Raw genomic sequence first — 24,138 nt, forward strand, 5'->3', positions numbered from 1 at the left:
ACAACCTGCTGGTACTGCCAAAGCAGTGGTGTCCTGTCAGGAGCAGGAGACAATGCACCCACTGGGGCGAACAAATTTAGTACAGCCTAGAGAAACAAATTGAGAACAGGAAAGCTAGAGGGAAGTAGGAAGGCCTCCATGGACCACGCCAAAACCCAGAGCTCCAATAAATACCTGCCTTTGTTTAATCAGCATCCCAGTGACATGACACAATAGCTGGGAAGGAAGGACTTATGCCAAGCCCCAGCCTGGGTGTGGAAATGCTGGGGTGTGGAACCTCAGGTCCCAGAAGTGAGCAGAGACCAAAGTCTAGAATGGGAGGAGCCAACCAAACTCAGTTCCCCTGCCCAAGACTGGGAGCCACAGATGCCCCAGTGCCCTGATTTAGGTCTTTAGCCATGAAGTGTCACCCTCTGTCACCAACAGATCCCATGCTCCTTGGGCCATTCTCACTCCATAGTGACGGGAACATCTTCCACATCTCTGGGGACTGCACCCTGAAGCTCACGCCTAATCTCAGGGGACAGCTGTGGATGGGGCTGCAGCCGGAGCAGTTCCAGGAGGGCCTCCTTCTGTTCTGTGGCCAAGTCTGCCTTGTAGCGCTGGGCCAATGTTAGGAGGCACTGGTGCCAGAGCACTGGCAGCTGGCGCTTCTCCGTTCGGAAGCCCAGAAAGTGGAAGACTAGGGCATCCAGCACTCGGTAGGGCAGTGCGTACTTCTTGTCCAGCAGCAGTCGTAGGAATATGCTGTTGGCACCGCTGTATTCCATCTCTGCAATTTTCAGCATGGCTGCACTGGTGGGGTGGGAAAGTCATGAGGGAGATGCTGGAGAAAGGAGTCTTTTTCTTTCCCTCTGCTGACCCCCACTGCAGGCACTCCTCACCTATACAACTTTATTGTACTCTCTGGATCCTAGTTACCACCTCTACACACATCAATCCCATACCTTCGCCTTAGACTACAAGTCCCTAAATCAAAATGCCTCGCCATGCCCACCCTTACCTACTTCCCAGGTTCCTATTCATTTATTCATCCATTTACTGTGCACCATATTCCAGTGGACACCCCCCCACACCCCAACTTAAACAATTCACAAACTCAAGGTATTTCTAGCTCTTCCTCCATTCTGCCCCCATGCCCAAGTCCTGGCAATTCCACTATGTGGCCATTCACTGCCATCTGCTCCGCTCTTCCAACAATACCTGGAGTGCAACACAGGGATGGAGCACTTGGTGATGATGCTACCCACAATGATGGCTTCCCGGAGGGTACAAGTGCCAGACTCGCACAGTGGAATCAGAATTCCTGGGGAGGGCCAGAAGGCAGTCACTTCAAGTCTGAGGTGAGAAGAGGTGAGAAGAAGACTCCCCAGCCATCCCACCCCAGGGATCACTGCAGACATGTGGCCTCGGAGAGAGTCATTCCCCAAGTTAGGTCTGCCTCTGTCACCTCCAGAAGCTCTTGCTCATCCTTTCCCAACTCGCAGCTCTGGGGCTCTCACCTTTGAACCAGGCTCCGGGCTTGAACAGGGCTTTCTTGAGGGCCATGTAGAGGTGGAAATTGAGTCGTTTGTACTCAGCAATATCATCTCGCACCCGGGGAAGCAGGACGAGGTTATAGAAGCGCTGGGCCATACGTTCCTTCAGGTTAGAGGCAAAGATCCTAGTGGGGTGGGAATTCTCAAGTCACGTGACAGTCTGAATCTGCCCTTTAAACACCACTGTGGACGGTGCATATGAGATTTTATACTAAGATATGGAGACATCTTTACAGAGAGGGCTGTGGAGGAGCTGTGTTAAGTACCACACCCAGGTCAGCTTAGAGAGGAACAGGAGGAGCAAGAGGATGTACCCAAAATAGGGTGCATGCTGTCTGTCTGGTGTGTTCCAAGAGCTGGGAACTGAGCAGGGCCTCAGGCATGCTGGGCAAGTACACCCCCAGTTCAGTCTTTGGAGGTTATTCAGTGACTCACCCTCCTTTCCTATCATGGCTTCCCTCTACCTTGCTGTCACAAAGAACCTGAGCAAGCCTGGCAAACCACAGACTTCTGAGGCCACTGACACACCAGGGTTGTATCCCAGTAGCTATAAACCTCTTCCCTAGAAGCTCATGACAGAGGGTTTTCAACCCAAAACGAAAGAGGAAAAGCCAGGAAAATGGTCCTAGGAAGAAGCACATGATGGAACTGTGGGCAAAGCGCCAGCGTGAGGGTGGCCCACACCCTCCCTGCCGACGACCATGGTAACCCATTTACACCACCTGGTGGCTTGGTACATGGCAGCTGCAGTCCAGGCCTCAGGCTCTGTGACATAGAGAATCTGCTCCCAGTTAGACAATGCAGGGATGATCTTGAAAGCTTTGGGCAGTTTCCCGCTGCGGTACTTAGACAACACCTGGGGACGAGGGAGGCAAAATCATCACCATTACCACCTACATCACCGGGCCCCGTGCCAGGGTCTCAGCCAGGTGCTCTACACATGCTAACTTGTTTGTTCTCACAATTGTAGGGTGGTGCTATTACTATCCTCTTTCTTCAGAAGACCAGAGTTGGGGAATTTACCCAGAGGTCGCTGGGAGGCAGAGCAAGAATCTCAACCCCCACGCACTGCCTCCAGCCTAGCCTACCCTCGGTCATCACAGCTTGTTTTTTTATTTTATGTTTTGCAGTATTGGGGTTTGAACTCAGGGCCTTCACCTTGAGCCACTCTGCCAGCCCTTTTTGTGTTAGGTATTTTTGAGATAGAGTCTCGTGAACTAGTTGCCTGGGCTGGCTTCAAACCACGATCCTCCTCATCTCTGCCTCCTGAGTAGTCATGAGCCACTGGCACCTGGCTACGCCTTACTTGTTATAAGACGAGATGTAGGCCCCAATACCTGAGACAGTAACTCCCATAAGTATATCCCACCATGGCTGCCCTCTCAGGTTGTACCTCCCGGACCCCTCTGTAGACCTCTAGGACCCGGGGGTCCAGCTGTGGCATAGGGAAGCCCGACACTTCTGACATGACCGTCTCAACTTCGGTTTGCTTCTCAGTCAGCTTCTCCATGATGATGTCAGCCAGGGTGCACCTAGGAGAGGAATGGAGGAAGAAAAGCTGTGATTACTGTCCAGGAAGCTCCAGACTTCCCTCACAGTCCCTTGTGAGTGCTGACAAGCTGTGATCCTGCAGAGAGTACAGCCTTGGCCCCCCTGAAGCCCATCTGCCCACCATGAGTCACTGCTGAGCGCAAAAGACTCAAGTCATTCCACTTAGGACAAAGTTGGCAGTCATGCAGGGGTTAAGAACCTGGACTCTGAACTCATCTGCTCAGGTTTACATTGTGGCTTTTGCATGCCTTGTCTGGCCTTGGGCCTGTGACTTTACCAATCCATGCCTCAGCTTTCCTTAGATGTAAAACATATGACTAACTTAAGGATTAAATAAGGGAATGCCCACACACTACTTGGAACTATCAGTGCAAAGCAAATGTGCAGTGAATGCTGCTTACTTCAAACACACCAGCCAAAAGCTGGCACAACAGGGAGGATGTTCCAGTTACAAACTTCTAGGATCTGACATGTCTCAATTACTTGCCAAGATTTCAAGCACCTTCCATCATTAAGGAGACACTGGCACAAACTCTCCCCCATTTGAATTTACTAAAATCTGTGGAAATACTCCTAAGACTAGTTTCATTTTTCTTAGCCTTTTTAAACAGAGGATACCCAACACAGTCCTGCCTTCACAGAATCACCATCAACTTGGGCTATGGTCTGATAGCAGTGTTGGCAGAGGCTGCTGATGCATTATTTAAAGTTGCCCCTGGGCTGAGGGTATAGCTCAGTGGTAGAGCATTTTCTTAACACGCTTAAGGTCCAAGATTCAATTCCTAGCATCATCAGGGAAAAAAAGCAAAAAACAAAAACCCAAACTGCAGGTTCTCTGAGTCCCAGGAAGCACTCAGAGTTTGGGACATTCCAGATATTGTGTCAGTCTTTGTGACTCTTTAATGGAGGTGCTTTTATTCCCTTTATACAAAGGAACTGAGATTCAGGCCAGTAACTCACCTGAAGCCTCACGGCTAAGTGGGGGGGAGAAGAGTGAAACTTTGGTCTTTCAATTTCTCCTTTTTTGGGGCAGTACTGGGAATTGAACTCAGGGCCTTGTGCTTGCTAGGCAAGCATTCTACCACCTGAGCCACACCTTATGTTTTTACTCTGGCCAGCCTCAGACTGTGATTCTCCTACCTATGTCTCCAATGTAGCTGGCATGCACCAAAACGCCCAGCTAACTTTCTCCAGGGTGGCATCATACCAAGATTCTCCAGATCTCTGCATATGGAATAGCTGGGATTACAGGCATGAGCCACCTCACCTGGCTAGGTGCCCTGAAATTTGCTCCCAGACTACAACGGGCCTCTGACTGGTGAGTTCATGTGGTTCTAAAGATGCCAGCTGTCACTTCTCAAGACTACCAGAAGTCCCCCTGCCCCACACACTTTTTTGGTGGTACTGGGATTTGAACTCAGGGACTCATGCTTGCTAGGCAAGCACTCTACTGCTTGAGTCATTCTGCGAGCCCTTTTTTATGTTGGGCATTTTTGAGAGGGTTTTGCAAACCATTTGCCCAGGGTGGCTTCAAACAACAATCCTCCTAATCTCTGCCTCCCAAGTAGCTTGGATTACAGGCATAAGCCACTGTCGCCCAGCTAGGAATCCCTTTTCTAGATGTCTCTTCTATTTATTGCAAGCTGGAAAACCATTCTGTTAGTCTTCAGAATTATCTGTGAAGCACCAGTTACAAGGCACTGAGTGAGAACTGGACAGCCTCTTTGGGGAGCCAGGTGCATAACCCAAGCCCACACCTTGTTACACATACTGCAGCTTCCAGGCATCCATCTGGGGGAGGAGCTTATTCCTTCATTCTGTGCCCTCAAGCTGCCTGCCACAGAACTTGTCATTCAGTCCCCCTGTCTTTTATAGTATCATTAGCAGGAAGAGTTGTATTAACCCTAACCATCTTGAAGAACCAAGGGCCCTGTGTTACTATCACAGGGACAGAATGAACTGTTTGAGGGCCTTTGCCCTAGACTCCTCTCCCCAGGGCCAAATGAATAGGCTTAAGAATGTGACCACAGACAGTAAAAATGCCCGTATTTTGAAGACAGCATTTACTACAGATGGGAATAAATTAGTGGTTCTAAACTGAGATTCTAACTGGGGCAATTTTGCCCCTCAGTGGACATTTGGCAATGTCTGGAGTCATTTTAGGTTATTAGACCTAGAGGGAACATCACCACTGGCATATGGAGGGTAGATGTCACATGTATCTGCTAAACATCCTTGTGTTCTAGCCACCAAAAAGAGTTTCCCAGCCCCAGATGCCTGCCTATAGGGCTGAGGTTGAAAGTCTTGGATTAAATGAAGCTTAGGGTATGGAAGAGATATGTCTAAGGAAATTGACCTTCCCACTAGAAAACTGAGCATGCCAAGACCAAATGCAATGGCTGGGTCACCTACGACTGTTTCCCTGAATAATCCAGGCAGTTTTGGAATGAAAGGATGGAAGAAGAGATGTTTTGAGTCTGGGTCTTTCCCTTTCAGGAAGATCCTTGGAGAATGGGCCAGTTTGGTCAAGATGGGCCCCCCAACTGGCAATGCTTAGGCAGGAGCAGAAAATTCACCAGGGCACTTGCTGCCCTATGGGAACTCTGCATCAGGATCTACCATCCCGAATCCCCAGCCCTACCTGGCAGGAGGGTTCTTGTTCATGAAAATTTCAATGGCACGCTCATCCTCTGGGTCCACGACCACCTCTGCTGGGTGGCATACCCCTGTCATTTTGGCTGCCTTCTCCAGGGTGGGCCACTCCTCGTCCTCATCATCTGATCCATCCTGTGGCACTCTGGGCCCTAGAAGTGGGAAGAGGAAAGGGATGAGTATGGCAAGGGGTGGGCCTTCTGAGTCAATTTAACTGCAACTGTGGCGCAGGCCGCAGGTGCTTGCCATAGATACAGATGTGTGCAAGGGAAGACATGAGACACATACTACCTTTCTGTCCCCAGGGGCTTGCAATCTTGCTTGGGAAACAAAATGTAACATATGAAATAATGAGATAGCAATGTCTGCAAAAATGGCAGCACACCACTCTCAGCTACGCAGTAGGAACTGTCCTGCATCCGAATGCCTTACCTGCTTAACCCCGCCAACCGCAGGAAGTAGGCACTATCTTATACCCAATTCAATAGGGACAAGGAAGCACGGGAAAGCTGATTTGCCCATGGGTCCTGACTGTGCACCCATTTTTTTTTTTTGCAATACTGGGGCTTGAACTCAGGGCCTAAACCTTGAGCCACTCCACCAGCCCTTTTTTTGTGTAGGTTTTTTTCGAGATAGGGTCTCAAGAACTATTTGCCAGGGCTGGCTTTGAACAACGATCCTCCTGATCTCTGCCTCATGAGTAGCTGGGATTATAACGCATGAGCCACCAGTGCCTGGCCTGACTGTGCATTCTTCTTCACCACTATGCTACTCACACAGCAAGGATGGATCACGTGCTAACGTGAGTAGTAGAGACAATATATATCACGGGAATTTAGAAGATGGGTGTGGAGGATGGGCAAGCTCTGGGCAGACAGTCTGGGAGCAAGAGCATATGTTCCAGACTTGGAAAAAAGACTTATCAGAGTTGGATGTTGGGCATTAAATAGCCAAAAATAGGGTCATAAGGTAGGCCTGGTGGTAAATGCCACAATCCCAGCTATTCAGAAAGAGATGTGGAGGACCCCAGTTTGAGGCTAGCAAGGGCAAAAAGTTAGCCAGACTCCATCTCAACAAATAAGCAATGTGTGGTGGTAAACACCAGTACTCCCAACTATGATGGACATAAAAGTAGGAGGATCATGGTCTAAGGCTGATCCCAGGCAAAAAGGGTGACACCCTATATGAAAAATAACTAGAGTAGCAAAGGGCTGGAGGTATGGCTCATGTGGCAGAGCACCTCTCTAGCAAGTGTGAGGCCCTGGGTTCAAACCCAGCATGGTGAAAAAAAAAAAGAAGAAATAGGAAATAGGGTTAGATGAGAAAAGCCAAGCTAGTCTACAGAGCCTCAAAGGCCAAAGGATGGAGTTCAGATTCTAAATCACTAATACATTTGAATAACTGAGTTTTGGAAGGCGACAAGTGGCTGGGCATCAGGAAAGGGATCTACAACAGAGGTGGGCTGGGGTTATAGCTCAGAAGAGTGCATGCTTAGCATGAGTGACCCTGAGGCTAATTCCTAGCACCCCACCACTACCAGTAAAAAAAAAAAAAAAAAAGAAAAAGAGGTAGTGTGTGATAAAAAGCTGAACGTGCCAATAATTTCTAAGTCTGTACTTGTAGGGGCAATCTCCCCCATTGGCTCAGATCCAGTTCCAGGTGTTCCTTGTACAGCTGTCCTTGGATGACTCATAGGTACTTCAAACTTCCACAGCTCAGTAAGCAGCACCACCATCCCTCCAGTGCTAAACCTAGGACGTGGTTGTCTTGTCCTCTGTCCTAACCCTCCGCATCCAGTCACTTACTAAATCGTATTTGATTTGACCCAGATGGTCCCTCAAAGCCTTCACAGCCCTGTCTATGCCCACATCAGCATCACCTCTGGCCTAGATTAATCTGACCATCTCCTAACTGGTCTCCATGTTTCTGACCTCACTTCTTTCCAACTCATTCTCCATTCTTCAGCCACAGTAAGCTTTCAGAAACACACAATTGATTTGGCCAGTCCTATACTCTAGGACTTCTCCAACAGCTTCCCATTGTTGTGAGGATGGCTCTAAATACTGGTCTAGCCTCCAAGACTTTTGCAGGCCTGACTCCTACTATTGTCACCACCTTCAGTAATCCATCCATTTTGCAAACACTGTGCTACTCTATGTGGGGCACTGCTGTGGGTGCTGGGAAGAGATGAGATCAACAAACGAGAGCAACAAAAATTTCTGTACTTACCTGAGTTTATATTCCAATTGGTGGAGAAAACAAATAAATTTGGTGTTTCTCCCTCCCCCCGACCCAACTATGTAGGAATGGAACACAGGGCCTCAGACATGCAGAAAAGTGCTCCACCGTTGAGCCATACCACCAGACCCCTTGCTCCCTTTTTTTAAGTGGTGCTGGGGATTGAACCTAGAGAATAAATAACTACATTGGTTTAAAAGAGGACAAGGGCTATCAAATGAAGAGGGCAAAGAAATCAGGAGGATGCAGACAGGTGTGGATGGTGCAATTTGAAATGGCATGGCTAGGACAAGCTTGAGAAGGTATAAAGAACTGAGGAAGCAAACCTGCAGGTTTGTGAACAGAATACTCCAGGAAGAAGGAACAACTGGTGCAAAGGCCCTGACTTTCCACACTTAAGGAATGGATATTGGTGGGGTGGAGAGGGCAAAAGAGAAAGTAGTAGAAGAGGGCAGACTGGCCTTGGAAGCAGGTCACACAGGACATTGTAGATCTCTAGCTGTTGAGTGGACTACAGAGGTTACAGGATATTAATTAGGAGGCTACTGTAATAATCCAGGTGAGAGATTATGGCAACTCCAACAGGATGGTGGCTCAATGTGGTGAACAGTGGTCTGGTTCTAGGTGTATTTTAAAGGCAGAGTCATCAGGACTTCCTGACAAATCAGATGTGGAATGAGAGAGACAAGTCCAAGGTTTCCGCCTTAAGCAAATGGAAGGCGATCATTCTAAGAGACACCACAATGCAGCAGGAGGAGCAGGTTTGGTGAGAAGGTCAGGATTTCTGTTTCCAACATGTTAAATTTGAGATAAATATTAAACTTTAATTTGGAAATACCAAATAGACAGCTGGTTATAAGAATCTAGGTTTCATGAAGAAATCAGGTCTGTCTGGGCACCAGTGGCTCACACCTGTAATCCTAGCTACTCAGCAGAACAGATCAGGAAGACTGAGGTTCAAAGTCAGTCTGGGCCAGTTCAGGCAAATAGCTCTCAAGACCTTATCTCAAAAATACCCTACTCTACACAAGGTTGGAGGAGTGGTTCAAATGGTAAGAGCTCCTGCCTAGGAAACCTGAAGCCCTCAGTTCAAATCCCAGTACTGCCAAAAAAAAAAAAAAAAGAAGAAGAAGAAGAAATCAGGTCTGGCTGGTGCTGGTAGCTCATACTTATAATCTTAGGTTCTTGGGAGGTTGAGACTGGGAGGACTGAGGTTCAAATACTGAGACCCAATCTCCAAAATAATCTGAGCAAAATGGACTGGTGTGTGATTCAAGTGGTAGAGTGCCTGCTTTGCAAGTTCAAAGCCCTGAGTTCAAACTCCATTCCCCCTCCCCCCTCCAAAAAAAAAATCAGGTCTGGAACATAAAATTGCTAATAGTTACCAAATAGATGATTTTAAACAATGAAATGCTCTGATGACAGCAACAGAGAAAAGAATGCATTTGAAAGAGTTCTGAGGACTGAGTCCCATGGCACATCAATAAGAGGTTGGGGACAAGAGAAGAGATCAATAAAAGATACTGAGAAGTGAGGTGGCAGTAAAACAGGTGTGTGATGTCTTAGAAACTAAGTAACCAGCCTGGTGTGATGATGCTGTAATCCCAGCAGTCAGCAGGCTGAGGCAGGAGGATGTGCAGTTCAAAGCCAATCTCATCTACATAGTGACATACTACCTCAAAAACAAAACAACTACAGCCACGAGGCCATATTCAATTGTGTCAAATACTACTTTTAGGACAAATAAGATGAGGCTGGAAGATCAAAAACTCAGAAGTCAACACTTCCTCCCTAATGAGGAAAAGATGGAACATCTTTCAATCCATCTCTTTCCCTCTTTAGCCCCTAAATAACACTGTATTTTGCTGACTGGAACACTTCCCATTCAAGACTCCAAGTCTCAGCTTGAAGGTGTGCAAACTGCGAAGCCTGATCTCTAAGATTAATGCTATTTTTATCAGAGAAGTGATACTTTATCATGGAATATATTTATTTTAATTGTCTGTTTTTCTAGCATTTTTTTTCTTTTTGGTGGTGGTACTGAAGTTTGAACTCAGGGCCTCCTGTTAGGCATACACTCTACCACTTAAGTCACGCCTCCAGCCCTTTAATTGTCTATTGTTTAGAATAGTATGTTATTCTAATTGTCTCTCTTCAGGATTACACTTCAGCCCTGAAGTCAGCCGCCTGTCTACTTTATCTCTACTCTAATCATTTTTTTTAAGGTATTTCCATAGTTGATATTGTGATTTTTTTAAACTTTTTTTTTCTTTTTGCTTAACATTTATCACTTTTGAAACAAAACAGTATTTTTTTTTCTTTTACAGGGGTAGAGTTGGAGCCTTTTTTTTTTCATTTTTCGTTTATTATTCATATGTGCATACAAGGGTTGGTTCATTTCTCCCCCCTGCCATCTCTACTCTAATCATGCAAACTCTTACCATGCTACAAGGCACGACGCAGGTATCCCACATACACTTAACCAGTGGATCTGACTTGGGGGCGTAGCTAAGTGGTGGAGCGCCTGCCTGTCAAGTACAAGGCCCTGAGTTCACACCCTAATACCACCAAACAAACAAAAACTAGTGAATAAATACTCTGGCCAGGGTTTTCTCTCATCTCATTAATCCTACAAGGGCGTAATGTGCCCCAACATCAATTTCAAACTTCTCTCCTCACGGACTCCTTTAAACCGGCCCATCCCATCCAGCGGCACTCACCCAGCCGCGTGGCGCGCTCCAGCGGCTTGGCCGGCCGGTCCCCGGTTCCGTACTCGGCCTCGAGCTCCTCCTGTTGCTGCCGGGCTTGTTGCAAAATCCGTCGGGTCAATCGGGGCCCTACATACTCTTCCTCCTCTTCGGTCCCGCGACCCCGTCGCTTTTCTCGGGCCCCTGGCCGTACTGTGTACCCAGCCAGGATCTGCTCGGCCAGCGGCGCATGCTTCTCCTGACTCCCAGCTGCACGGGCCGCCTTGAATTTGGGCATTTTTTTTTTGTAAAAGTTGCCAAGAAGATTTCGCACGTGGGGACGACGAAAAGCCCAAAGTGCGCTTGCGCAGTGACTTCCAGTGCCGCACAAGACACGCAGAGATCACAGCTCCCCCAAGCGTTCGGAGGCTAGAAGTGCCACAGGCGCCGCCCCACCCATCAAAGAGCTCCCGGGTCCTGGAGATGCGCTCTCCGGAGTCCCAGATAAACTCAGTGCCTTTAATTTTGGCTTCTCTAAGTAGCAGCAGTCCGAGAAACGCTCACCAGAATTCATAGATATAGGCCTAGGATACCCGGCCAGATGGGAACTTCCCGAGTTGCAAGTTTCGGGGCGGACCCGGGACGATGACGTCACTGGAGTCGCCGCCGGACCCGCTCCATTCCTGTGGGCGGGTCTACGCGGCGCTCTGTTTTTACGCACTTCCGGAATCCCTTCCGCGACCGCGGCTAGTACTTGGGGGCTTCAGAGCCTGTGGGCTTTCAGAGTGCTCTGTGTGGGGCTATCTGCTCGTGCCATCCTCCTGGTCCAGCGCCATGGGAGTGACTTGGTAAGACTGTAGGGGATTTTGTATGGCGGGGCTTGGAGTCCTCAAGGGTTCTTCCGAATCTGTGGCCCCGGGAGGAGGATCCGGACCGAGGTCCTCCGTCCCCTGGAATGTCCAGAATCAGATGTCCTCTGGTTGTGGAGATGAGTGGACACTGTGAGGGCCGCAGGTTCTCTAGGCCTGTTTCCTCGGAAACCAGGAAGGCTGCAGGGCGAAGCTTTCCTCCTAGGAACTCATCAGCGGTTATGTACCTCCTTCCTTTTTTCTTGGTAACATTTTTCTGCCTGTGAGGCCATAGTCCTGTCGCGAGTGGGACTTCAGGGCTGGAAATAGGATTTGCGGACTACGACCCATCTGCAGACAAGGGATAGAGGGGGCGAAGGGTAGGCTACGAGGAGACAGTATTCTTTTCGTTCTCTTTCTTTCCTTTTTTTAAAAAAACAAAACATTTTTGCTTGCGCTTCCCTAGAGCCAGCATATGCAGTTAGAGCAGCCTAGTTCTTATTTGGGCACTTTAAGATCTTGGGTCTAGAGAGAAGGAAAAAAAAAGAGGTTATTGGGAACTAGGAGGTCGGGCCTCCAGGCATTTTACCTATGCAGGGCCTGATTCCTACAGTGTTGAATTACATGGTTGGGCCAGTTTCAATTGACTTTATATGTCTAACATGTTATCAATCTCAGTGAAGAAACCAGGTGGGAAAGGCATGGGCCCAGTGCTCTTGGGGACAGTAGTTCCAAAGTGCTAGGTCTTGGGAGGGACTTAAAAAAAAAAAAAAGAAATTTCGGCAGGTTTGACTGTCTTTAGTTAAAGAGCACTGGAGGCCAGTTATCTGAAGTCAAGGGCTGTAACCTTGTCCTATGAAAGGGAGCATATGGGAGGTACTTCTGCAGCCCAGGCTCTTACAGTTTTCTCAGTGGTTGCATGTGTCTTCCCCACAGGTGCCATAAGCCTCCTGTTAGTCCTCTAGTGTGCGGAGTGTGTGTGAGCGATGGAAATGGAAAGGTTGCAGCACAGTGGGGCATGGTGGTTCACATCTGTAATCCCAGCTACTTGGGAGAATCAAGATTTGAAGCCAGCCTGGACAAAAAGCGAGAACTTACCCCCCCCACCCCCAACACACTTCAATCAGTAGCTGGTCGTGGTGGCAGGTGCCTGTCATCCTGCTTGTTGGGGGCTTAAATAAGAGGATCTCAGTCCAGGAGGGCTGGCCCAAAAACTTAAGACTCTTTTCCAAAAATAATCAAAGCAAAAAGGGCTGGAGGTGTGGCTCAAGTGGAACCCTGGAATCCCCTGTTCTTTTTTTTTTTGGTCTTGTGAGACAAGGTCTTGCTGTATACCTCAGGCTGGCCTGAAACTTGTGATTCTCCTGCCTCAGCCTCCCAATTGCTGGATTACAATTTGGTTGTTTTCTTTTTATAGAGAAGGCAGCTCCAGGGAAAGAGGCTCTGATGGGATTTTTTCAACTTTTTCAGAATCCCAGAATTTCTGTCATTTACAGCATCAGTTTAGGGATTCTCTTCTGGTTCTCAGAGGAAATAGGGATTGTGGGCCCCTATTTCCCTGGGCTTAAGGGGTTGGTGTTGCCTAAGGTGGCACCCGGACCTGCTGAGCTGTTATTCTGTGGGGGAGTGAGTGGCTCAACTAGTGCATGGGTCTCTCTGTATACTGCTGACTTCATGTTCTCCTTTCTAGTGTGTCCCAGATGCCTGTGGCTGAGGGCAAGAGTGTCCAGCAGACGGTGGAGCTCCTCACCCGGAAATTGGAAATGCTTGGGGCAGAGAAGCAAGGAACTTTTTGTGTGGACTGTGAGACTTACCACACAGCTGCCTCTACCCTGGGCAACCAAGGTCAGTAGATGGTTCTGGGGGATGGCTGGAACCTGGCTTGGAATTTGTATGTTTATGACTCCTGTCTACTTTTCTGGCAGTATGTGTTTGTGAATTCTTTAATTCTTGGTCCACCATCTATTAGACTGAAACTATTTTAAACGGTCAGTTTGTACTTTTTTTGCTGGGGATGGACAGTAGGGCTCTACCATTAAGTTACACCCTAACCCTTGAGTTTTGAGAAAGGGTCTGTGCAGCTCAGACTGGCCTCCCAACTCAAGATCCTCCTGTCTCTGCTTCTTGAGTGCTGGGATTGCCTAGTGCTGGTTTTCTGAGTTTTGTTTGTTGTTTTTTTGTGGTACTGGGACTTGAATTTAGGGCCTTGATTTTGCTAGGCAAGCACTCTGCCACTCAGCCAAGCTTCCAGCCCATTTCGCTTTTAGGTTATTTTTCAGGTAGGGTCCCCAATTTTTTCCCAAATAAGGCCTGGACCTTGATTCACTTACCTGTGGCCTCCCACATAGACAGTACCACAGATATATGCCTCCACACCTGGCTCATTTGTTGAGATGGGGTCTTGTTAACTTTTTCTTGGGCTAGCCTCAAACAGTAATCCTCCCAAATTCTGCCTCCTGAGAAGGTATTGGACTTTTTTTTTAATTTAAGAAGCTTTATTAAGGTGTAATTAACATACAAACGATTCCACATTCAATACAGGACCTTTTTTTCCTGGTACTAGGGATTGAACCCGGAGTTTCTGGCATTCTGTGTGAGTGCTCTACTACTTGAGCCTTGACCCCGGCCCTTTTTTTTTTCTTTGTATTTTGTTTTTGAAATAGGATCTTCCTGCCTTTTGCCTGGGGTGGTCTTGAACGCAAGGTATGCCGGCGTTGGCTTCCTGAGTAGCTGGGATTGCAGACATACTACATCTTGATGAGTTTGGACACAGCATACATGCATGCTACCACTGTCAGAACCAAGACACTAAACATCCACCACTTCCAAAAGTTTTTGTGGTGGTTTTGTTTTGTGCAGTTCGGATTTTTTTTTCTTTTTCTTTTTTTTTTTTCCGGTAGTACTGGGGCTTGAACTCAGGGCCTCATGCTTGCGAGGCATGGGCTATACTACTTGAACCATTCTACCAACAGCTTGGACTCTTAATGCCATGTTTCTCAGAGGGTTGGTTGCTGAGGAACTATGTCAAATCACTGAAGTTACTTGCAAATGTGTATTTTTGGCCCTGCTTACCCATTGACTGTGTTGCAGCCCTCATAATCTGTACTTTAACAGGCTCCCCAGTTGGTTCTTATGGTCTCTGAAGTTTGAGAAAAGAATCGTTTTTGATCCAAAAGTCTTAATATAGAATTCTTTTAGAGCCTTAGAATTTATAGGACCTTCTGTGTAAAGTCTTCCTATTTTGCACACCTAGACGGTGACCTTGGTCACCTTGTTCATATAACCTTGATTAGTGAATCAACTTTTGTCAATTCTGACTGTTGAGTGGTGAAATGGAGTGTGGATGGTGATAGTGATGGTAGAGAGGGAATGAGGATCTTTGAATATGAGTTAGGGAGCCTGGTTCCTGCTAGGCAGCCCTCATTCCTGACTCTGCTAACAGCACATCTTTCTCCTTCCAGCCCTTGGGGTGGAAGGATTTTCCTGTGTTATTATCTGGTTTGATTTTTTTTTTTGATAGGACTGGGGTTTGAACTCAGGGCTTCACACTTGGAAAGCAGGTGCTTTACTGCTTGAGGTATACCTCCAGTCCATTTTGCTGTGGTTATTTTGGAGATGTGGGGGGGGAGTCTCATGAACTATCTGCCTGGGCTGGCCTTGAACCTCAATTTTCCTGATCTCAGCCTTCCAAGTAGCTAAGGTGTAGAGCCACTGGCACCTGGCTAGTTTTTCCATTCTTCCTACTCCTATATTTGGTCCTTGTATAAGTGCCCTCTGCTGAAACTATCTGGCATGGGCTCTGATTTTGGACTCTTCCCAATACAGTTCTCTCATTGTAAAATGAAGATATATATACTACTTATCTCCTAGTGTTGTACTAATTACATAAGTTAGTGCATGCAAAACACAACTGAAGTTATCATGTTATAATTAGTAGGTAGTAGCTGAGAGCTGTACTGTTTCATCTTAATAAAGTTGCAGTGGTTATCATTTGTTTTGCCTTCAGTAGGAAGGGCGAAAGAATGGAGATAAGGATGATGAAAGCGTTTGAGGAAGAAAACGTTTGTATGTGCATATAAGATGGCATACTACTTCAAGAAAAACTACCTAGTGTGGGCTGTGCTCTCCTGATCAGGCCTTTTCTTTTAAGAAGCTACCATCTACTTGGGGAGCCAAAACACATTTGTGGCAGGCAGTGGTATAGAAAGAAATGAGCAATCGACTTGGAGTTCTACTTCTGCTGCCTTACTGGCTCTGTGCCTCTGGGTCCATGGTTCTCATATGGCCAACATTAACATCACCTGGAAGGCTTGGTAATGCCTTATTTTTTGTGTTTCTTGGATATGAACTCAGGGCCCACATCTTGACTCACTCTACCAACTAGCCATGGTGATATATGTAATCCCAGCACTCAGGAAGATGGCAAGATTGAGGAGAGTTTGGTCTACATAGTGAGATCCTATATGAAAAAAACAAAACAAACAAACAAAAAATCTATAACAAACAGAAGTGCCTTTTTCATTAAGAAATATCAACTTAGTTGCTTTTAAAATATTTCTATGACTATAAAAACACTTGCAGACTCAGTAATATGACTTAAGCATGTAACTAGAATTAAGTAGACCTGAGATCAGAATGGTGAAATTAGTTTTGAGTAACTTATTTGAGCCTCGTGATACTGAACTGGATTTAGAAGGAGGTGAAGGTGTGAGTTGGCAGTGCACAGGCAGGAGGAATATGGGCTGGAGGTTCTATATAGAGCCTGTTGTATTTAGGAGGTGAAGACAGGTGGAGTATAGAGAAGTCTCACTGCTCCTTGCTTTTCCAACCCCTGCTGTCTTGTCTTTCTTTTTTTTTTTTTTAGTACTGGGGCTTGAACTCAGGGCCTACACCTTGAGCCACTCCACCAGCCTTTTTGTGAAGGGATTTTTGGAACTAGGGTCTCACTATTTGCCTAGGCTGGCTTTGAACCGCAATCCTCCTGATCTCTGCCTCTTGAGTAGCTAGGATTACAGGCATGAGCACCTGGCCCTTTTGTGTTTTTGTTTTTTCGAGATAGGGCCTCTCAAACTATTTGCCCTGGTTGGCTTCAAACCTCGATTGTCCTGATTGCTGCTTCCTGAGTAGCTAGGATCCCAGGGCCAGCAACCCCTGCTTTCTTTTCCTCCTTCCATTGCTACATTCTTACCCCAGCTAGAATATCGTACTACTGGGCTATGTGGCAGAACCCTACCTTCTCAATATCCCACTTGAAGTCCTGTTTTTCTTAGTTTTTCCTGTTGACTCTTGCCTACTTTGATCTTTTTCTGTCCTGAAGTTCCAAAAGACCTCTGGTCTTTCTCTAGTAATTACTTTTATTTTTGGACTTTTGATCTTTTTTGTCTATTAACTCTTGTAGTATATTAAAGAGAGTCTTTTTTTCTATTTTCTCTTTAACCTTAGCGCTTCCTCCTTGCAGAAATCAGTGAGAGGGCTGGGCTGTGTGGCTCAGTGGAGAGCACTTGCCTACCATAGTCAAAGAGGTGGGTTCCGTCCCCAAACCTGACCCCCCCCCAAAAAAAAAATCAATGAGAAAACACATTTCTCAGAGATGGAAAAGGTGAACTGGTGCTTGAAACTTGATCTTCAGGTCCTAGATCCTGAGTTCTTTCTGCTATACTGTGCCTCTTGCTTCCCAGGTCAGCTAAACTTAAAATTTTCCAGGCATTTAACCTTCCCTTCAGGATAATCCCAACTTCTTCAGATAGGGCAGACAAGGTTTATCACCGCTTGGCTCTGGCTTACTGTTCCATCCTGTGCTGACAGACTTCCTGTTCCTGCTTCTGTGAGACCATTTCCTAGGTGTTAAAGGAGTTAGTCAAGGTAGGTAGGGACTTGCCCAAATGCTGTTACTTTTTTTTTTTGAGGTGCTGGGGATTGAATCCAGGGCCTCCCACATGCCATATGATAGGCAAGCACTCTTGCCTAGCCTGAGCTACATCCCCAGCCCTTACTTTTACTTATTATATAATGTATGGTAATAAAAGATTATGTATTAACAACTCTCTGAGTTGGTAATCATCATAATTAAGCATCGGTGAACCTACCACAGAACAACTAAATTAAAGGATTATCAACATTCTCAGAGTTCTCTGGGTGCCCCTCACCTTTTTCTGTAGAGTGGGGTGGTTTTAGCCCATGCCACCTGGCCTACTGTTGCTCTCTTAACATTCTGGAAAAGACTATAAGTTAGGTGACCTCTCTGCCCCTTCCCAGACTGACAACTTAGCAGACAGATTGTTGTCTGGCCTGTTCTGTGCATGGGAGTCTATCCTGGGGTGTGTTGACAAAAGGCTGGATGGTAAGTGAGATGTCTGTCCCTTGTAGGTCAGTCCGGAAAGCTGATGTATGTGATGCATAACTCTGAGTACCCTCTAAGCTGTTTCGCCCTCTTTGAGAATGGTCCTTGCCTTATCGCTGACACCAACTTTGATGTGCTCATGGTGAAGCTTAAGGGCTTTTTCCAGAGTGCCAAGGCCAGCAAGATTGAGACCCGGGGCACCCGATACCAATACTGTGACTTCCTGGTGAAGGTGGGCACAGTCACCATGGGGCCCAGTGCCCGGGGCATCTCTGTGGAGGTAAGACCTTGGTGAATTAGGAGCAGGATGTGTTGCAGGGCTGCTCAGCAGAGGTCTCTGATGATCTCCCAATCCTGCTCAGTTCACATTGACTCCTGAGCACTGGTGCTTCCTCTCCAGGGATCTTTTATCCTTTTTTTTAACCATCCACTCAATCTGAAGCTCAGGATTGGAAGCAGAAAGCAGGTAGACAGCAAGCAGAAAGCTTAGGAAGGCTGGTTTGCTGGAGAAGGGCAGAGATAGTCAGTGAAGGCAGGTGAATTATGATGTAGAGGGACCAATCACCTCTCCCAAGAAGGACTGGAACACACAGGACAACTTTTGGAGCAACTTTTGGGAGGTGGGCTCTCAATCGTGTCCACACAGCTCTCCTTAGTATGCTTTAAGAAAAGTTTCCAAAGTTGTGGACAAAAATGTGGTTTTTTTTGCTGGTATTGGAGTTTGAAGTCAGGGCCTTATGCTTGTACTTGAGACACACTGTCTGCCTTTTTTTTTTTTTTTTTTTTTTGCTTTAGTTTACATTTTTAGATAGTATCTCACCCTTTTGCCCAACCTAGCATTGAACTTCCATCCTCCTACCTCTTCCTCTTAAGTAGTTGGGATCTCAGGTATGTGCACCACACTCCAGCGCTTTGCTGTCTGCTTTCTTTCATGGGGGAAAAGGGTGTATATGTGAGATAGCTTTCATCTTTGAGCCTAAATATATTGTATATATATTGGAAATGGCAAACAGGAAGCATAGTAGTAGCTGACTTTGGAGCAGTGAAAGTCCACAACCTGCCATGTGCCCATCACCCTATGAGATTTAAACGTGTACAAACACTCTCACTCTCTCTTGCACAGCTTGTCATTTGGAATTTTATCATTTAGTAAGAAGGTTGAAACACACAAACTGTTTTTGAAGTTAGTCTTAAGATATGCCATAAAAGAAGCACAATTGAGAATTCAGGCGAGTGAGAGCATTGCCTACAATAGTTGTTATGGTTCCTGGAAGAGCAGTGTAGTTATGGACTTAAAATGTAGACACCCTTGGGCACAGTGGTTCATGCCTGTAATCCCAGCACTCAGGAGGCAGAGGTAGGAGGATTGTAAATTAGAGGCCAACCTGGGCAACATAGGGAGATCCTGTCTCAAACAACCCACCCCCCTATACACACGGAAAAAAATGTAAAGACCTGGGGAGAGGTGAGTCTAGGAGCATCCCAGGTAGGAAAAGGGGACCTAGTGGGAGTTTCTGCTTAGGAACCTCAAGGGTGAAGATTTCTTAACTCTCTTCTTAGCTCATGATATGTCCTGACTTGCTAAGCCGCTCTGGGATCCCACTGGATATCCTCCACATTTCCAACCTCGTAGTACACACACCCAGCTGTTTCCTTACTTATTTCTCCGTGATTTCCCCCTGCTTCAGTGAAAAATTCTAAGAAAAATGAGAAAACCTGAGATAATTATCCTTTGGTCCCTGCCACATTGGCTGGGTCTACCTTAGGAGTTGTTTGGTCTAGAACATACATGCCTACTCTACTCTTTACTTACCCCTCATTCATCTCCCACCCTCCATATTTTCTCTCTCCCTCCTTACCTCCCTTCCTCCTTTCTTTCTCTCTCTTTCTTTTCCTTCCTTTTCCCTTTCCCCTTTATCTCTCAGAATTTTCCTGGGCTTTCCCTGAGTTATCACCCAGCAGAGCAGGGACTTCATGAACCTGAAATAATCAACAGGGGCAGGAGCCTATATTTTCTCTAGGGCTTGTGGGCAGGGTTGTGGGTTGGCATAACTTCAGAATAAGAATGTCAGAGGCACTCAATAGGAATACTACTGGGTGTGTAGAATCCCTGGTGTTTGGGTTAAGTATTTCCTGTAGATCAACTGTGTGATAAAAGGTCTGTGTCTTCAGCTTACTTCTTTGTTCTTTGGTCCCAGGTGGAGTATGGCCCCTGTGTGGTGGCTACTGACTGCTGGAGCTTGTTGCTTGAATTCCTACAGAGTTTTCTAGGCAGCCACACACCAGGGGCCCCTTCAGTGTTTGGGAACAGGCACGATGCGGTCTATGGCCCAGCAGATACCATGGTCCAGTACATGGAACTCTTCAACAAGATCCGCAAGCAGCAGCAGGTTCCAGTGGCTGGGATTCGTTAATGACTGGCAGCTGTGGGCTCAGCTGTCACCATGGGTTCTGCCCAGGAAAAGCAGGTGCTGCATTCTGGGCCCTGTGTTCCAGAAACCCATGGCAAACATGGAGGCTTCTCTCCCTCTGGCTCCCAGCTGTGGCTATTATTCTGGGGCTCTGGACTTCCCTTCCCTGACTTCCACATGCAGCCCCCCAACAACTGTTTTACCCCATGGCTTACTGGATTTGGCCCATCCTCAAGAATGGTAATTATGAAGAATGAAGAAGCTTGGACCTTTCGGACTGTAGGGAAAAGGTAGGACAGGGGTGCCCCTGCCTAGCATTGAAGGGGAAAACTGTGTCCTCAGCTCCTGAAGATTTTTCCAAGACCCCCCAGTGGCCATGCTATGCTCTATTTGTGGGCTATGCTATACTGAAGCCCCTCCTCTGCTCAAGGATGTGGCTGGTCACTCTCCTGGAGATGCAGGGGTGACACAACTGGCTACTTCTCCCTTTCTGACCTGTTTGCCAAAGTGATTTGTGAACCTACTCCTAGGTCCTTTGCCTAAGTCCTTTGAACTCTTTCTGACATTTTTCCCTTCTGTTGTAAATTACGTGAAGCCACAGGCTAATCTACTGTACAGAGAACCAAAAGGACAGGGACTCTTACAAGACAGTTTATTTTTCTCTCACCTAATAGTTCAGAGGTAATCTAAGGCAGACTTAACTCTACAAGGTTACTGGGAACCAGGTGTCCTTAGGTCTTGTGCAGCCACCCCCAGAGTGTTGTTCTTAACCACAAGATCCAAGCAGACTCATTGGCTCCATGTCCACATTGCAGTGAGGGGAGAGAGAGACAGAAATGCAGTTTCTTTTTTAAAAGCCATGATCTGGGGTTGCCCAAATCCCTTTGGTCACACTTTGGTGAAAGGGATGCTGGGATATAGATCCTCTTACCAGGGCAGTCATGCCTCAGTTAAAAGTCAGAGTTCTATAATTAAAAGATGGAGGAGAATATGGATGCTGGGCTCAGTTACTGACCTGCACTACACTGAGCCCAGTGGACATGCCTAGGAATGTTCTTGGCAGTTAATGGCAGTTGGTGCCATTGTAACTGAGGCATTTGTTTATGAGTTAGATTGAGATAAGGACTGATCCCAGGGCCACTTTGAGCTCAGCTGGTTTAGTCATGCTGGGAAGTCTTAGCATCAAAACCTGAGTTTTGATGATACTCATGGCCTGAGACTTAGAGCCAAGACTTCTCCAGCTCTCAGAATTCAGATTCGGAACAGCTGATTGAGTGCTTGCACCATGTTTCGTGAATTCTTTCTTATCTCATTTGAGCCTCCAGGCTCCTCCTCTGACATACATTGCTTTCTTGCCACACTCCTGCTGCAGAAATGTTCAGGCAGGCTAGCATCAAGGATGTACACTGAAGGCTTCTGAAGAGCACACTTCTGCAACAGGAGTCAAGAATTGGTCATGTTTCCTTTCTGGCTTTGGATGAGTTTATCTTCCTTATACAGAAAATTTGCATTTTTCATTCTCATCCCCCTGCTTTTATTGTCACTTATTTATTATTTTTGCTTTTAAAAAATTGAGGTATGTTTTAAATGTCATTTACACACAACAAAATACCCAGATCTGTTGGGTATGGTAGTTCATGCCTGTAATCCTAGCTACTTGAGAGGTGGAGGTAGAAGGATCGCTGTCTGAGGACTGTTGGGGCAAAAGTACAAGACCTTGTCTAAAAAACAGGTTAACCCCAAAAGGTATGGCTAAAGTGGTAGAGCGTTTACCTAGAGGCCCTGAGTTCAAGCCCCACTATTGCCCAAATAAATGAATAAACAGAACTTTTTTTTGGCCTTCTGATTTATGTTTGCTTTTGTCCAGATCTATTTGTACTTTTCTGTAAGCTGTCTCAAATCTTTTATGGAATGAGACAGTGTACTGACAGGATTTTGAACATAATGTGTTCTGAAAACACACAGATGTTGAATGTGGTAAATATGGACTCTAGACTTATGCATAAGAAGGGGCTTGGTTCCCTGAAAGCTAAAAATGGTATGGAGTCCCTTATTGTACTTTAACCTTTCGATGTAGTCTTGGCTTATACATGTCTAGCAGTCTCCACTTCTGTTCTTTCTCTTGCGTTTGGGCACACATTTGACCAGCTCTAAACTGAGTGAACACCAGATCAAGCTTTAAGAACTATCACTTGGGTGCTTTTATCCATCTTTGCCTTTCGTGTCAATTAAGGGAATTTACCACGACGAGAGGAAGGGATGCAGTGCCTTAAATAACGTAAAAATAATATCTCCACTACAGGTTCTAAAACTCACAGCTGGTGGGAAGGGCCTGGATGGCATCTGGCTTTTGTGTTCAAGTCTGGATGGGACTTTGAAGATAATTTAGGACATAGTTGTCAGTATATAATTTTTGAAAGTTCAGGTTGAATGAAAGTTGGGACTATTTGTATAAAGTTAAGAGCAAAAGGGATGGCTATCCATATTTTATAAATAAGCCTTAAACTTAGCTAGTAAGTGAAGATGCCACATTTTTGGGTTCAAATCTGATGTTCTTCCTTCTACACTAGACTGTCTTCTCTTACTTCCTTTGCTTCTAGGTGCTTTGTCCCTTTCTCCTTGTATAACACCCAAAAGAACAGAAACTGGGAAACTTCTAGGATTCTGCCACCCTTGGCTGTCAGAGCTGTGCAGGGCAGCTTTAGAGTTCATCTCAGTCTTTCTTACTTAAAGTAGGGAGACTGTGGCTCTGAGAGGCCATACAGACAGATGAGGGTGGAGTCAGTTCCAAACATCAGGCTCAGGACTCCTGGCTAGCAGAATGTGCCAAAGTGTGTCATGTCTTATGAGAATAGTGGGGGAAGGCAAATGCTGGGAGGGAACCACTGTCCTTTATTCTGTGTCTCCTGCATTTCCTGAGTCCATTGATGGCTCCTGCTCTGGCTGTGTTTCCTGTTGCCTTTTTTGTTCTGCTGTAATTCTCCGTCCCTGTTCCCATGCTGCCTCCTGCTGGCTTTCCTTAGGTATTGAGTACCAAGCAATCATATCCATCATATTCTCCCCCAACCCTCCTCCCAGTCTATTGATCTTGCTGCTCAGCTGAAGGATGTACCTAGAGACCAACCACTCCTCCCTGCCTGAGCCTCTGGGGGAGGCAGTTAGTGAAAATTGTCTCATTTCCTGGATGGTAAGAGGAGTGGTTACACATTTCCACCTAAGCATATGCTCAAGACGTCAGAAGTTGAGGCTCTTAACATACAAGTAACAAGGGCTGGGGGTGTTAGCACAAGTGGTCATGCACCTGTCTAGCATGTGCAAGAACCTGGGTTCAATACCCCGCACCACAAAAATAATACAAGTGCGGTATATAGAAAGCCAAAAGGCTGGACATTTTGACATTCACAGTTTTGATAGAGAATCAGACAGGACAGATGTATGACCTTGCTGTCTCCAAGCCCATGCCTGTAACTCCCAACAGTGCCGTTTCCTTGCTATATCCTCCCTCTCCATGTGTGTTACAGTCTGGACACTGGGCTGCAGGCCCCAATCACAGGCATGTGGAATGGCTGAAACCAGTTGTATTACAAGTTCTGCCTCTCAGGAGTTTGGGGTATGCCCCCTGAGCCCTCACTTCTGGGGGTTAGATTCTCTCCTGGGTGGAGTTTTTGCCTTTGTGTAGAGCATTCCCAAATCAGTCTTTTACAACACTCAGCTCTACCTTACGCCATCCCTCCCAGAGGCTGTGCAGCCTTGGTGTAGCCTTGTCTAGGGAAATCCCTTCCCTGTGTATTTAATTCTTTTCTCATTAACTCAGACAAACAAGCCAAAACAAAACAAAATACACTTGGTCTTCTGTCCCATATTGTGGAAACT

General features: G+C 46.5%; 3 protein-coding genes across 8 annotated transcripts in view; 2 read left to right on the top strand and 1 right to left on the bottom strand.

Annotated features, from left to right (window-relative positions):
• Positions 1-162: 162 nt before the first annotated feature.
• Bysl (bystin like) lies at positions 163-11,328 on the bottom strand. 4 transcript variants are annotated; one of them, XM_074082207.1, is made up of 7 exons: positions 10,700-11,328; positions 5,731-5,893; positions 2,908-3,070; positions 2,261-2,394; positions 1,503-1,663; positions 1,204-1,306; positions 163-790 (listed from the first exon to the last, which is right to left on the bottom strand). In XM_074082207.1, exons 1-7 carry the CDS (start codon positions 10,962-10,964, stop codon positions 517-519), a joined length of 1,263 nt encoding a protein of 420 aa, XP_073938308.1. In that variant the 5' UTR covers positions 10,965-11,328; the 3' UTR covers positions 163-516. The 4 variants fall into 4 exon arrangements, with proteins under 4 accessions (XP_073938308.1, XP_020012863.1, XP_020012862.1 ...); XM_020157274.2 differs by having other exon boundaries at positions 163-795; positions 2,953-3,070; positions 10,700-11,327; XM_020157273.2 differs by having other exon boundaries at positions 163-795; positions 2,932-3,070; positions 10,700-11,327.
• Positions 11,329-11,355: 27 nt separating this feature from the next.
• Positions 11,356-22,111, top strand: Med20 (mediator complex subunit 20). Its single transcript, XM_020157277.2, has 4 exons — positions 11,356-11,514; positions 13,205-13,359; positions 17,881-18,134; positions 20,053-22,111. The coding sequence occupies exons 1-4, from the start codon at positions 11,501-11,503 to the stop codon at positions 20,266-20,268; spliced, it is 639 nt and encodes a 212-aa protein (XP_020012866.1). The 5' UTR covers positions 11,356-11,500; the 3' UTR covers positions 20,269-22,111.
• Usp49 (ubiquitin specific peptidase 49) overlaps positions 20,422-24,138 on the top strand; it is a 74,939-nt gene continuing 71,222 nt past the window's right edge. Inside the window, exon 1 of one of the 3 annotated variants that reach the window (XM_074082193.1) lies at positions 20,422-20,555. The gene's annotated coding sequence lies outside the window, so the exon portion shown is untranslated. The remainder of the gene's footprint in view (positions 20,556-24,138) is intronic. The other 2 variants (XM_020157275.2, XM_074082194.1) reach the window with 2 other exon arrangements.

The sequence above is a fragment of the Castor canadensis genome, chromosome 8, assembly GCF_047511655.1.
Source record: "Castor canadensis chromosome 8, mCasCan1.hap1v2, whole genome shotgun sequence".
Classification (NCBI taxonomy): domain Eukaryota; kingdom Metazoa; phylum Chordata; class Mammalia; order Rodentia; family Castoridae; genus Castor; species Castor canadensis.

Coding starts and splice junctions, on each gene's coding strand:
- Bysl (XM_074082206.1), bottom strand. CDS start 10,964: ATGCCCAAATTCAAGGCGGCCCGTGCAGCTGGGAGTCAGGAGAAGCAT. Junction 5,894..10,699: donor GGAGCGCGCCACGCGGCTGG/GTGAGTGCCGCT, acceptor TCCCACTTCTAG/GGCCCAGAGTGCCACAGGAT. Junction 2,395..2,907: donor AACCTGAGAGGGCAGCCATG/GTGGGATATACT, acceptor CCTCGTCCCCAG/GTGTTGTCTAAGTACCGCAG.
- Med20 (XM_020157277.2), top strand. Junction 13,360..17,880: donor CTCTACCCTGGGCAACCAAG/GTCAGTAGATGG, acceptor TGTCCCTTGTAG/GTCAGTCCGGAAAGCTGATG. Junction 18,135..20,052: donor CCCGGGGCATCTCTGTGGAG/GTAAGACCTTGG, acceptor CTTTGGTCCCAG/GTGGAGTATGGCCCCTGTGT.